At 50.5% G+C, this 12,500-nt stretch overlaps 1 protein-coding gene across 1 annotated transcript in view; it reads right to left on the bottom strand.

Annotated features, from left to right (window-relative positions):
* Positions 1–12,500, bottom strand: part of ank1a (ankyrin 1, erythrocytic a) — a gene marked incomplete at both ends in the record, with an annotated part of 83,753 nt that overhangs the window by 13,033 nt on the left and 58,220 nt on the right. The window contains 15 exons of the mRNA XM_084457420.1: positions 1,491–1,649; positions 1,959–2,090; positions 2,744–2,818; positions 3,010–3,094; positions 3,604–3,723; positions 3,874–4,002; positions 4,500–4,728; positions 5,226–5,322; positions 5,723–5,927; positions 7,544–7,755; positions 8,273–8,427; positions 9,032–9,256; positions 9,347–9,462; positions 10,320–10,401; positions 10,749–10,845. Of these exons, the coding sequence (XP_084313546.1) occupies positions 1,491–1,649; positions 1,959–2,090; positions 2,744–2,818; positions 3,010–3,094; positions 3,604–3,723; positions 3,874–4,002; positions 4,500–4,728; positions 5,226–5,322; positions 5,723–5,927; positions 7,544–7,755; positions 8,273–8,427; positions 9,032–9,256; positions 9,347–9,462; positions 10,320–10,401; positions 10,749–10,845 (2,118 nt within the window). The remainder of the gene's footprint in view (positions 1–1,490; positions 1,650–1,958; positions 2,091–2,743; positions 2,819–3,009; positions 3,095–3,603; positions 3,724–3,873; positions 4,003–4,499; positions 4,729–5,225; positions 5,323–5,722; positions 5,928–7,543; positions 7,756–8,272; positions 8,428–9,031; positions 9,257–9,346; positions 9,463–10,319; positions 10,402–10,748; positions 10,846–12,500) is intronic.

The raw sequence follows: 12,500 nt of genomic DNA, 5'->3' as shown, positions 1-12,500 counted from the left end.
ATCACCGGCCGTTGCTCCAGTTGTCACCGAGGGCCCGTAGCGGCCTGACAAGCCTGGGTAGCGGGTACTCTCCCCAGCCCAGCCCAGGGGGGGGGGTGGGGGGGCGGTCACACCGGTCCAGGCTCAAGCGTGAAACTGGAGTCAATCTGATGTATCTCATGCATGTGTGAGAGGAACCATGAGGAAAAGGAGTCACTGTTTGAGAAGTGACAACTGGGAGGAAGGCCAACGATGCCCGATGGCAGGTCTGTCATCTAGATTCATGTATGAGTACAGATACACACACATAGAAAACACTGTATTTCACATAAACAGGCGTCTATGTGGGCACAGTGCTTTGTATTACGCTGGGCGGTAACATACTCAACTCCACACTGTACTGTAGGTGTACTGAAGGATGTAAACCTCTAATCCATAGCATACACAAGACATAGCAATGTATTATAATGACTTACGCACTTAAAGGACAATGCTCGTTTTTGACAACCTGGACCTTATTTACGACATATTATAAGACGTTTGACTCACCGAAACAAAATAGCTTCCTCACTTGCTCCAGCACTAATGCGCACAGCGTGCAATCGTTGCTCCAGCACGCTGTGCGCATGCGTGCTGGAGCAAGTGAGGAAGCTATTTTATTTCGTGTCTAACGACGTTTCTAAAGATCATATTACAGAGGCATGTGAAATACCACAACAGGCCTATGCTCTCTATGTAAGCACAACTAGCGATTCATCAAGACAGATTGATTAAAACAACCGTTTCGCGGCAGAAAATAGATTTTTAGAAGCTGCATTCTTGTTGCCCCGACCACCACCATTACATGGATATACTGGCTCACGCTGGATTTGACATTTCTTCTACATGCCTCCGAACTACACCAAAGTGATCTCGGTGAGTCAAACGTCTTATAATATGTCGTAAATAAGGTCCAGGTTGTCAAAAACGAGCATTGTCCTTTAAACTAATATTGTACAAAACTATGTTTTGTACTGTATGCTTTGTACTTGTTTGTTGTGGATTACTTAAGACAGAACATAAAAAAAATACAATTTACTAAGATTCATGAAACTGATATTCGTCTGACACAAACACACCCAATACTCAGCCTTTTACGCAGAGAAAGAATGATAACCACGATCTACCTTCCATTTTATTTCAAGTTTGAGGTATAGAGTGAATGTACCAGATTCTGGCTCCAGAGAGATAGGCCAGATACCACAGAGGCAGTTGGAGGAGTGTCTTGAGCCCTGGTCCAGGCAGCATGATAGGTGATTATAGATCTGTGGACATTGGACGTTTATAGTAGAATAGAGCAGGAGAGAATGGGGTGGGTTGGGGCGGGGGGGGGAGGAGGAGCAGAGGGAGGAACAGACTGTATCTGGTGGGGTTGGGAGGTTAGGGGTACTCGGGGGGGGGGGGAGGGCAAGGCAAAGAGAGGGGCTGCAGAGGAGTTGGGGAAGGAGGAGGAGGGGGGGGGGGTACCTTACCATTTGTCAGACCGGGAGAGACATGCTCTCTCTCGTTGTGTCTGCGTCGGCTGGGCTCTCGGGCCCCTTGGCGCCCGCTCGGCTGCGGCCCCTGGCCCTCCAACATGTTCACTATGTCCATACGGTCGATACTCTTCAGGGCTGTGTACAAACTCTCCACTGCGAGGGGGAGAAAGACGCAGGGAGCACCAGAGGACAGACAGAGGGAGAGACAGCGAGACACAAGCCAGAGACGGGAGAGAAAACGGACAGTAAAATAATAGGCAACGACTTCTATACACCCCGTAGAACTCCTGTTTGTTTGAGTGTAGAGACAGATAGATAGACAGACAGATAGGTCTGACATTTATGAAGAGGAGAGAGGTTCGAGACACGTTGGAGACACGTTGGAGCCGGCAGCCGGTGAACAGTATGATGGGAATATGAGAGGATGGACGGATTCCAAGGGGGGCGGTCTCAGCTACTCACTCTTGGCTCTCTTGCCCTCTCGAGTGGCCCATAGGTTGAGCAGGGCAGAGCTCTGCTCCAATAGGGAGTTAGGATTCTCCACGCGAATCTTGTTGATGTCATCCACGCTGAACTGCAGCTCTCGGGCCAGCTCTGGTGAGACCAGCGGCCGGGGGCGGGGGGGGAGGGGGAGAGAGAGAGAGAGACGGATGTGCAGTAGAGAGGAGAGAGTCTTGTTGTTAGGCTCTGAACCAAGTCATTCCACGGCGCACACAGACCCACAGACACAGACACAAACACAGACCCACAGACACAGACTCACAGACACAGAACCACAGACACAGACTCACAGAAACAGACACAAACACAGAACCACAGATACAGACACAAACACAGACCCACAGATACAGACCCACAGACACAAACACAGAACCACAGACCCAGACTCACAGAAACAGACACAAACACAGAACCACAGACACAGACTCACAGACACAGACCCACAGACACAGACACAAACACAGAACCACAGACACAAACACAGAACCACAAACACAGAACCACAGACCCACAGACCCACAGACCCACAGACCCACAGACTCACAGACACAGACCCACAGACACAAACACAGAACCACAGACACAGAGCCACAGAGCCACAGACACTCACACAGACCCACACACACTCACTCACTCACTCACTCACTCACTCACTCACTCACTCACTCACTCACTCACTCACTCACTCACTCACTCACTCACTCACTCACTCACTCACTCACTCACTCACTCACTCACTCACTCACCAGCCCAGCTCAGTCCCAACTGCTCAGCTATCAAAGCCATCTTCAACTCAGTCCTTTCCATGGCAGTCATTGATGCTGCAGAGACCAGACCACAACTGACACTTTAACATGGAAAGGTGTTAAACGCTAAGTTGTGATTATTACTGCATGGAAGGGGCTCATGGAATCTGAAGGTGGGATGGTCGGTGAGATGTTAGACTGCGGTCATGTCATGTCATGTCATGTCATGTCATGTTATGACCGCTGGGCAGTGGGAAGCCCTTTACCCATGGCGGGCTCGTTCAAGGCGCTGTATCTCTCTCTCAGGGCCAGCGGGGTCAGAGTTCGCCTTCGGTCCTCACTTCCTGCAGCCTGCCAATCAAATACATGGTTTCTGTGTTTGTATAGTGTATATACATTATGTATATTTATCTGCATGCTTTATCTAATGGGGTTTATGGGCTGATTGCCCTGATTGTGCCAGCCTCTCCCCCATTGGCTCCTGCCAGTGGCTGATTGACCATTTATAGCCAATAGCATGCAGCTGGTACAAGGGCTGATGATGGTCTGAATGACCCAAACGTTCTTGTCACTTTGCACTTTTTCACCATGTATTAAAACCCTATTCTTGTATCTTGGACGCCTCCTCATTTTTAAGTGTTCCTCAGTTTGACTCCACTTTGTTTGGCCTTGCGCACCTGTTTGACCCTGCGATCAGCCAGAACCAATCAAATACAAGCGCACGCCTCTGGAATCCTATCCTAGCAGATGTGTGAGTCACAACACTAAATGCACACATTTATGTAACATAAATGTAATGTAACATCAAAACATGCCATAGCCAGATAAACAGAGAGACAGTCTTGGTTGTAATGAAATACCTTGATGCACGGCGGCATGGTGATGTTGAGGTTACAGAGGACATGCTGACTGTCCTCGTACTTGGTGGACTTGCGCAAGAAGGACAAGAACCCAGACGGATCCTTACTGCTGTCTCTCACCTTAGAGGAACACACACACACACACACACATACACAAGGGAAACAGTCAATGCACACGAGAGGGAGAGATATTCCGAGAGGGGGACTTGGAGAGAGGGACAGAGGCAGAGAGACGGGGGAGGAGAAAGAGAGGCGCAGGCGGACAGGTACCTTGACGGAGACGGGGAGCCGGTTGTCCTTGAAGGCCTGGAAGCTGAAACAGCGAGGCTGCTGGGTAGCCTTCCTGACCGGGACCAGGTTCCCTGAACACTCCAGGTGCAGCGGCATGCCCTCCATCACCTGCAGGGGGCGACACATGCGTCACTCGCACTGGACGGATAAACTGGACAGAAGTTCCTTCAGTCGCACAGTTTAAATCCATGGCTCTTGGCATTTGTACTTCGACCTGTAACGGTTTTTAATAATAATAATAATAATAATTATTATTATTATTATTGTTGTTGATATTATTATTATTATTATAGTATATTATTACATAATATTAATATATTATTATTATTATTATTATTATTAATAATATTATTAGTTATTATTATTATTATTAATACTATTATTATTATTATTATTATTATTATTATTATTATTGTATTTGTGTTATTTGTGTATCTGTGTGAATGTAAATCCCAATTCCCTTCTTCCCTGCTTTACGAGTATAAATAAAGGTTTGAAATGAATGTTGTCAAGTGAGGAACTGTGGAGGAGTGTTATAACAACCTTATAAAAGCATTCAATAATGACAGAGCTGTTAATTCGGTCGTCATCGTGACCCAACAGACCTCGATGTCGCGGCTGCGCGCCACCTCGGTGAAGTTCTCGTGCTGCTCCAGGGTCTTGTCCATCTTGTCGTCCGTCATGCAGTAGCAGCGCAGGCGTCCCTCGCGCACCTCGTTCATCTTGGCGAACACCACGAACTTGGCCATGTAGGGGACGGCCGACAGCTCCCGGTACAGCAGGTTGGCGAAGGACACGGCCTCCGCCGTCCGGGGACAGTCGGCCAGCCAGAACCTGACGAGGGGCGGGGGACAGGAGCAAGTGACCGCTACTGGCAGCGCTGTCTCTCGCTGTCTCTCTCTCTCTCTCTCTCTCTCTCTCTCTCGCTGTCTCTCTCTGTCTCTCTCTCTCTCTCTCGCTCTGTCTCTCTCTCTGTCTCTCTCTCGCTCTGTCTCTCTCTCTGTCTCTCCCTCTCTCTCTCTGTCTCTCTGTCTCTCTCTCTCCCTCTCTCTCTGTCTCTCTCTCTCACTCTCTCTCAGTCTCTCTCTCTCTCCCCTCTCTCTCTCTGTCTCTCTCTCTCTTTCTCTCCCTCCCCTCTCTCTCTCTCTGTCTCCCTCCCTCTCTCTCCCTCTCTCTCTCTCTCTCCCTCTCTCTCTCTCTCTCCCTCTCTCTCTCTCTCTAACGAGCCCGTGGAGACGCAGGTCATGACCATCCTACTACAGACTATCTGGTTGTCAGTGAGAGGTGGGAGGATGGTGCTGTATATACAGAGTTCGCGGACACTGGCTTACCGTGCCGATACGTTGGTGGTGAAGTTGGCACAGTCTTTGGAGTAGACGAGCTTGGTGGTGCCGGTGATGTCCTCCCATTGGGCCGGGGCTGTGCCACCTGGGGAACAGGGCAAGAAGGTCAGAGGTCATGCATGTGATGATATGGTTTCATTCCAATACGGCTGCTTTAACTGGCCATGGTGAGTCCAGCAGAGTGTGGGTGTTTTGTGTGTGTGTGTGTGTGTGTGTGTGGATGGTCTGTGTGTGTGTGTGTGTGTGAGTGTGGATGGTCTGTGTGTGTGTGTGTGTGGATGGTCTGTGTGTGTGTGTGTGTGTGTGTGTGGAGGTGGTGTGTGTGTGTGTGTGTGTGTGTTTGTGTGAGTGTGGATGGTCTGTGTGTGTGTGTGTGTGTGTGTGTGTGTTCGTGTGTGGATGGTCTGTGTGTGTGTGTGTGTGTGTGTGTATGTGTGTGTGTGTGTGTGTGGTGTGCGCGTGCGCGCGGGACAGCAGCGCCGTACCGATGACGCTGCAGAGGAGACGCAGGCTGGTGGTGTCTCCCTCCCCGGAGTCGCGGGGGCTGTCCCTCCAGGAGGGGGGCAGAGGGATGCGCAGCCCGATGGGACGGTGGAACTTGCGCCGCCGCGGCTCCACCGTCACCACGGGGCTGAAGGTGGCCTGGTTACCCAGCAGCTTGGCCACCAGCTCGTCAGGGACCGGCTGGGCCTGGGGGAGGGGGGGAGGAGGGAGGGAGGGAGGGGGGGAGAGGGGGAGGAGGGAGGGAGGGAGGGAGGGAGGGAGGGAGGGAGGGGGGAGAGAAGGGGTATGTGGGAGCAAGGAAGGTGGTTTACAGTGGCGGAGAATGGGAGAGAGAGAGGGAGAGAGAGAGAGGGAGAGAGAGAGAGAGGAGAAGGAGAGAGGGGTGGGGAGAGAGGGAGAGAAAGAGGGAGACAGAGAGAGAGGGAGAGAGAGGAGAAGGAGAGAGGGAGAGAGAGAGGGAGAGAGAGAGGAGAAGGAGAGAGAGTGTGTGAGAGGAATAGAGAGATAAGAAGGAGTGAGAGAAAGTGTGAATATGCAATGAGAGGAGAGGAGATCATAAGAGATAATGGAGGATGTATGATTGTGAAGTGGAGATACAATGTATATATATAAAGAAACCAGATGAAGAAAATGATATGGAGAGAGAGAGAGAGAGAGAGAGAGAGAGAGAGGGAGAGAGAAGAATAGTCTATGGTAAATCACATTCCATACAGGTATACAGGTTGAACACACAATAGCAAAACACAGTTTCTTTTTAGTCAATGTTGTTTATTGTAAAAAGTGACAAAAATGATAACATTTAACGACAAAGTTTGTTCTATCAAAAGGCACTGGTGTTTGGCCAAAGGCCGTGTGACAAGTACAGAAAACATATAATTCAAGTGACGCACAACTTGAATATTCTTTAGATTCAACAACCCGAGCATACAATCATATAAGAAAATAAAGAAGAAAATAAATGATAACTTAAACGTAGCCGTCTCCCTACAATCACATTCCAGTTAACGGTCTCTTCCCAGATAGCAAGCGGATCTGGGCCATATACAGGCCAGATCTGGCCCTTGTGGCTTAGTTCCGACCCATATATGGCCCAGATCCGCTTGCTATCTGGGTTGTTATACAGCCACAGAGTAAAGGGCACATTGGCGTTCAGCAGGGCCAGCTGAGCTCAGTCTGGTGTTAGGAGGCTCAGACTCAACATACAGCAGTAGCAGCTAGGTCCAGAAGTTCAGGGGCCCATTTGAGCTTGCCATGTACCGTACAGTATGTATAGTTCACTGTAACATACAGATATTCCCCTCTAAACAGTGGGTATTTGTAGTCAATATGAAGGGCAAGAACCCAAACCCTGAGGTTAGGAACCCAGACGGACCCCACTATCCTGGCCACACCATGCTGAAAAACACATTCACTCAAACAAAAAGCATTTCCCCAGAGGAATATCTTTCAAGGTTTTTTGGATAGATTCGGCCATAGTCGTAGAAGGTCACCCACAGTTGTGAATGGTGTGTTAACGAGAGCTTGGGGACTCCGACATGATGCAGGCATTTGCAAAAATCGCAACACATTGACTAAATAGCTGCTCCGAGTAAAGTAATGTGACATCATGTGCATGCAGTAAATAGTGTGTAACGGAGGAAAAAGGCACGAGCGTGCAAACGATCTATACTACTCGCTCAGCAAAAGCCGAGTCAACCCCCAACGGACCGCAGCAAAAAAAGGCGAACCAAAAAAAGCGCTCTTCGTCATGCAGGCATCCTTCTTCCCCCATCTTCCTCCTCCTCCTCATCCTCCCATCTCACCTGCAGGCCGAGGCGCACGCGTTTGGTGACCGCCGTCTCGGGGAACGTGGCCTGGACCATCGGCACCAGCTTACTGGTCAGCTGACCCCCCTCCGGGCCAATCAGGTCGCTCTCCTGCTGCACGCGTGACACCACGGCGAAGTAGAGCGGGAAGTCCGTGGAGATGATGCGTCGGATGCGCTTTTTCCCGAGCTCGTCCTGGCTCTCCAGGTCTGGAGGGAGACGGTCGGAGGAGGTGAGAGACTCGACAGGTCTTCCCTAACAACGGTCGGACAGGGTGGCATTCCAGAAAAGTGAGAGTAGTGGAAACTACCCTGGGTTTGAACTGGGAATTGGGAACCCTGGGTTTGAATTGAATTGAATCTCAGGGTTAGCAAACTCAGTTTTCCCTAAATCCGCTCTCTGAAACAACCCCCCCCCCAAGGTCTACACCAACAACGGTAGGACCAGGGGTGAAAATTAACTTTTTGACTTACGGTGAGTCACTTGCCAAGGGGACTGTAGATGAAAAAATCTACCGGCCAAGTATATATTTTTTTCAGATAGCCTTCCTAAATCTAGTCGCCAATTGGAAATTGTACCTGCATTTGGCCGGTGGCAGGTGTTCATTTTCAGCCCTGGGTAGGACTCTTCAAGTCTACGCTGACAACAGTAGGAGCAAAAACCGGTTTAGAGCGACCGGATCCGGTCTGACTGCGGAACAGGACCGCTCCCCCGACCGCGTCTCACCTTCATCCATCCCGTTGAGGATGGTCTCCAGGACGTCGTCGCCGTAGCGATTGCGATGCTCCTTCCAGACGGAGCCGTTCTCGCTCCTCAGCACCACCAGCTCCCGGTCCCCCCGGCCCAGAGACGCGAAGTGAGGGATCTCCACGATCACAGGCCTGGAGGACACACACACACACACACACACACATACGCACACACACACACACACACACACACACACACACACACACACAGACGCGCACACACACACACACACACACATAAACATGCACACACACACACACACACACACACACACACACACACACACACACACACACATATACACACATAAACATGCGCACACACACACACACACACACACATACACACATAAACATACGCACACACACACACACACACACACACACACACACACATACACACACACACACATACACGCACACACACACACATACACACATAAACATGCGCACACACACACACACACACACACACACACGCGCACACACACACATAAACATGCGCACACACACACACACACACACACACACACACACACACACATATAAACATGGGCATGCGCAGAGGCACATGCGCGCGCAAACACACACACATACACACACACGCGCACACACACACACACACGCACAGATACATGAACGCGGCTTCACGACACACATACTCCAGGCTGGAATTAAATCCCCCAGCCAGAACCCGTCAGCGTCCGGCGTCCTGTCCCCTGTCCCCTGTCCTCACCCCAGGAACTGCATGCTGGCCGGGCCCAGCGAGATGATCCGGCTGGCCAGCCCCTCCCCCTCCACCAGGGGGGGCGGGGTGGTGAGCTTCTGGGGCTTGACCAGGCGGCAGGTGATGCGCGTGGGGGCGGCGCAGGTCCGCGGAGGGATGATGACACGCAGGCCGTTGTGTCGGCTCCCTCGCATCGACCCGCCGCGTGCGTCCACCATGAAACTGACCAGGAACCTGCAGGGAACCATACCGTCACACACACACCTCAGGGGTCAGGGGTCAACAAGGGGATGAACGAAGCTCCGCGCGGACGACCCCACTGACCCCGTGTGTATGGGGCTGGCCACGGGGCTGACGTTGTCCGAGGTCTCCGTGGCCGGGCTGCTGGGGATGAGGGAGTCCTCATCGTACTCCTTCTGCAGCGGGATAGGAGTGTGTGTCTGAGGGAGACAGACAGAGACACCTTCAATCAATCAATCAATCAAAGCTTTATTTGTATAGCGCATTTCATACCCAGAGGCAACACAACGCGCTTTACTGAGAACAAGGGAGGTGGGCATACGACCCACTCTCTACATATTCCAGAGGGAAGCACCTTGACTCACCGTATCATTGTGTTGCCTTTGGGTATGAAATGCGCTATACAAATAAAGCTTTGATTGATTGATTGATTGATCATATCAAGGCACTGTTTTTTGTTCTTTTTCGACTGTTATGTGTGCCAGTGCGCGTGCTAAATGGACTGCACTTATATAGACATATTTTTATCCAAAGCGCTTTACAATGGCCTCTCATTCACCCATTCACACACACATTCACACACCAATGGCGGCAGCAGCCATGCAAGGTGCTAGCCTGCTCATTGGGAGCAATTTGGGGTTCAGCGTCAGCTCAGTGGTCTTGCCCAAGGACACTTCAACATGTGGACAGGAGGAATGGTAAATGGTAAATGGACTGCACTTACATCGCACTTTTCCACCTTAGCGGCACTCAAAGCGCTTTACAATGGCCTCTCATTCACCCGTTCACACACCAATGGCGGTAGCTGCCATGCAAGGTGCTAACCTGCTCATTGGGAGCAATTTGGGGTTAGGTGTCTTGCTCACGGACACTTCGACATGTGGACAGTCGGAGTTGGGATTCGAACCACTGACCCTTCGATCATTGAACGACCCGCTCTACCAACTGAGCCACAACCGCGGGAGGCGGGATTCGAACCGCCGACCCTACAATCATTGGACGACCCGCTCTACCAATGAACTACGGCCGCCCCTGAGTGCTCCGCTGTGATTTGTACCTGCTGGAGGAGCTCCTGCTCCTGCAGGAAGACGGTCTCCGGGGAGACGCAGGGGATGCGGGGGATGGCGGGGGAGTAGTTCCTGTCGGAGAGGAACAATAAAACAAAGGATGAGTTAAGAGGAGTACGACTCAGACGAACCCGCCCCCCCCCGTTCCTCAGACAGTACGTTCCTCCCCCCCGTCACCTCTATCACCTCACTATCTCCCTCCGTCTCCCCCGGGCCCTGCCCACTGTCCCCATAAGCCCCGCCCCCTACACTCATAAGCGCCGCCCCCTGACAAACCCCCCACCCCCACCACCGGCCCCCTTACGCAGTGCCCAGCCCCCCGCCCCCTATCCCCATAAGCCCCGCCCCCTGCCCCCATGACCCCGCCCCCTGACGGCCGCCCCCGGACCCCTTACGCAGTGCCCAGCCCTCTCTCGTACTCCAGAGATTTCTTGGGGGAGAGGAAATCGTCATCATGGTCTTTCATGTCATCCATCTTCAAGTACCTGGCCCCTTCTGTCCCCAACAGCTCCTCCCCTTCAGAGAGATGCCAGAGAGAGGGAGCAGGAGGAGGTCAGGAGGGAGGGAGGGAGAGAGGGAGGGAGAGAAAGACAAGAAACAGACCATGAGTGGGGATGACAGATAACATGACGAGCGCCGGTGCACACGTCAACTCAGGCGTTGAGGGATACGTGACTGCACTTCACACACTGAGCACGATAATGTTAATCAACGGGGGGAGATTTAGTGAAGCCACGCCCCCACAGAGCTCCAGACAGGGTTAGAGAGGAGGCCATGTTGGGGGGGGGGGGGTTGAAGGTCACTAACACTATGTTCAGCATCAGTCTCAATAAGGTGTGTTTAAACAAACGGCGAGTTTGTTAAGTCTACATTGGAAATTGTTTTGTTCCAAATAAAACTTTAATGAACCGCATCTGGCGTACGAGAACATAGCTAAACGCAAATCGTTCTAGAACATACTACAGAGGACAACAGCATTAGAGGGACAAAACACAAAGTTTAAATCCACAAACTACAAAAAAAGCTTGACTGCTGCACACAGAACAGTATATACAGACCATGCTTTGTAGAAAAGATGAAGTTCGACGGCCTTCCCAACTCCTTTGTCAATTCAAAAACCTCTGTTCTGATACCTCTGCACTGCTTATATTGTTTATATTTCCTGTGAGAGTGAGTGGAGGTGGCTCGTAGTTACTTACCCTCTCAAATGTTGAGCTAACTGGAGAAAAGTCACCTGCGCTTCATGTGAATGTTTCTTCTATGTACTGTATGTCTATGAGCCAGCGCTGGAGGTCTCTCTCCTGTGAGAGCCTGAGTGAGTGTCTCTAGGTGAGCCACAGCCAAATCCATGGAGAGGGTGTCATTATGTGTGTGCCAAGTTCGCCTAGCTGTGTGTGTGTTCCCACAGGTTCAAAATTAGTCAGGTCCTTTCCAGGGTGTTCCCACGCTGGTGTGTGTGTCATAACGGAAGCGTATTATGTGTGTGTGTGTGTGTGTGTGTGTGTGTAAGTGAGAGGAATATGCCCACATGGTCAGTCAGTTGGTGGCAGAGGTTGTGAGATGTGTCTTTAAGACTAGGTGACTGTCTAAATTTAAGTAATCAGTGACAATATGTCAGTTAAATGACCAGGGAGCTAAAAATACCAAGGTGTGACATGACTTCCTCTGATATCATTGTCAAGGGTGTTTGTAACAGGCTGTGAACACCCTTAGTATGACCCTGTGGGAGGTTTTGATGTTCACATGAGGTAAACACAAACTTCCTAATTCTTTCTCACAAGCATACACTTAAATACACGTAAACAAAAACAGTTCTAGACAATACAGAGACCCGTGCTGCCCTGTAGAGGCTAACAGCAGTAACTACGATTTCTTTTCACAATCGAATACGTGAAATCGAACGTCTCAATATCTATCTTGTGATGTTTCAGAGTTGAATCTCAGTTTTAGAGAAATGGGGTATAGAGAATTGCAGTAACTACAAAATCAAACTCAAAACAGAGGCAACCCACAGTAACTGCACTCTGAAACTGCTTTCCCGTACATCGTCTGCAGCTAGTCTGTACATCAGAATTCTACCGGCCCTTAAACACAAATGGAATATAAAAATTGATTCCATGTACCTATACATTCATTCATTGTGTAAAATGCTGAAGACAATGATGGAAATG

The sequence above is a fragment of the Borostomias antarcticus genome (assembly GCF_949987555.1).
Source record: "Borostomias antarcticus genome assembly, chromosome: 23".
Classification (NCBI taxonomy): domain Eukaryota; kingdom Metazoa; phylum Chordata; class Actinopteri; order Stomiiformes; family Stomiidae; genus Borostomias; species Borostomias antarcticus.
The sequence above is the reverse complement of the archived record's forward strand: the minus strand, read 5'-3'. Positions and strand labels throughout refer to the sequence as shown.